Genomic DNA, 692 nt, shown 5'->3' with positions numbered 1-692 from the left:
GTGAAAAAATGCCCACAGGCCCCCGCTGGCTGTCCCCCCTGTGAAAAAATGCCCACAGGCCCCCGCTGGCTGTCCCCCCTGTGAAAAAATGCCCATGGGCCCCCGCTGGCTGTCCTCGCTGTGAACTCACAAGTCTAACACGCGCTGGTAGCTGTGACAGGCGGCAGAGAGGGGCCAGAACCACCACTCCCACAGTCCTCAGGCACCAAGAAGCCACCGGGCCAAAGAGCGCGGCAGAGCAGTCGCCAAGAGGACCCTTCTCCGGGTCCAGAAATGCCCCCCAACTGGGAAATCCAGGGATCTGGCCCCCTGAGTTACATACCTCTGGGCTGTCATCTTTCTCTTCCTCCATGGACAGAAACAGAAAAAACAGCCTGAGAAAATCAGACAGCCTGAGGCAAACAAGGGCACACCTCTACCCGCTCACTCTCACACCGGACAGCTGTGGTCTCAGACTTCTCCCTGGGTTCCTTTTCAAGTCAAATCATGTTTCACTGAAAGGTAAATCCCGCTGAAAAAGTCTGTTCTACAGGAAGAGCAGGTGTCTTTTGAGAATCGTCTGTCGTCTGTTAGGAGCCACTTCCTTCCCTCTGTAAACAGCCCTCACGTGGCTGTCCTGGAACCCAGAACAGCAGCCAGATGGGGCGGCTCCAAGCAGGTCAAGAGGAGCCAGGCCCAGCGCGGGGGTGGGG

General features: G+C 57.5%; 1 protein-coding gene across 2 annotated transcripts in view; it reads right to left on the bottom strand.

Annotated features, from left to right (window-relative positions):
- PNPLA7 (patatin-like phospholipase domain containing 7) overlaps positions 1–684 on the bottom strand; it is an 88,235-nt gene extending 87,551 nt beyond the window's left edge. For both annotated transcript variants that reach the window (XM_011957225.1, XM_011957226.1), the window contains exon 1: positions 323–684. In XM_011957225.1, the coding sequence (XP_011812615.1) occupies positions 323–352 (30 nt within the window). In that variant the 5' untranslated portion in view covers positions 353–684. The remainder of the gene's footprint in view (positions 1–322) is intronic.
- Positions 685–692: the final 8 nt, after the last annotated feature.

The sequence above is a fragment of the Colobus angolensis genome, unplaced genomic scaffold, assembly GCF_000951035.1.
Source record: "Colobus angolensis palliatus isolate OR3802 unplaced genomic scaffold, Cang.pa_1.0 Scaffold44, whole genome shotgun sequence".
Lineage (NCBI taxonomy): Eukaryota > Metazoa > Chordata > Mammalia > Primates > Cercopithecidae > Colobus > Colobus angolensis.
The sequence above is the reverse complement of the archived record's forward strand: the minus strand, read 5'-3'. Positions and strand labels throughout refer to the sequence as shown.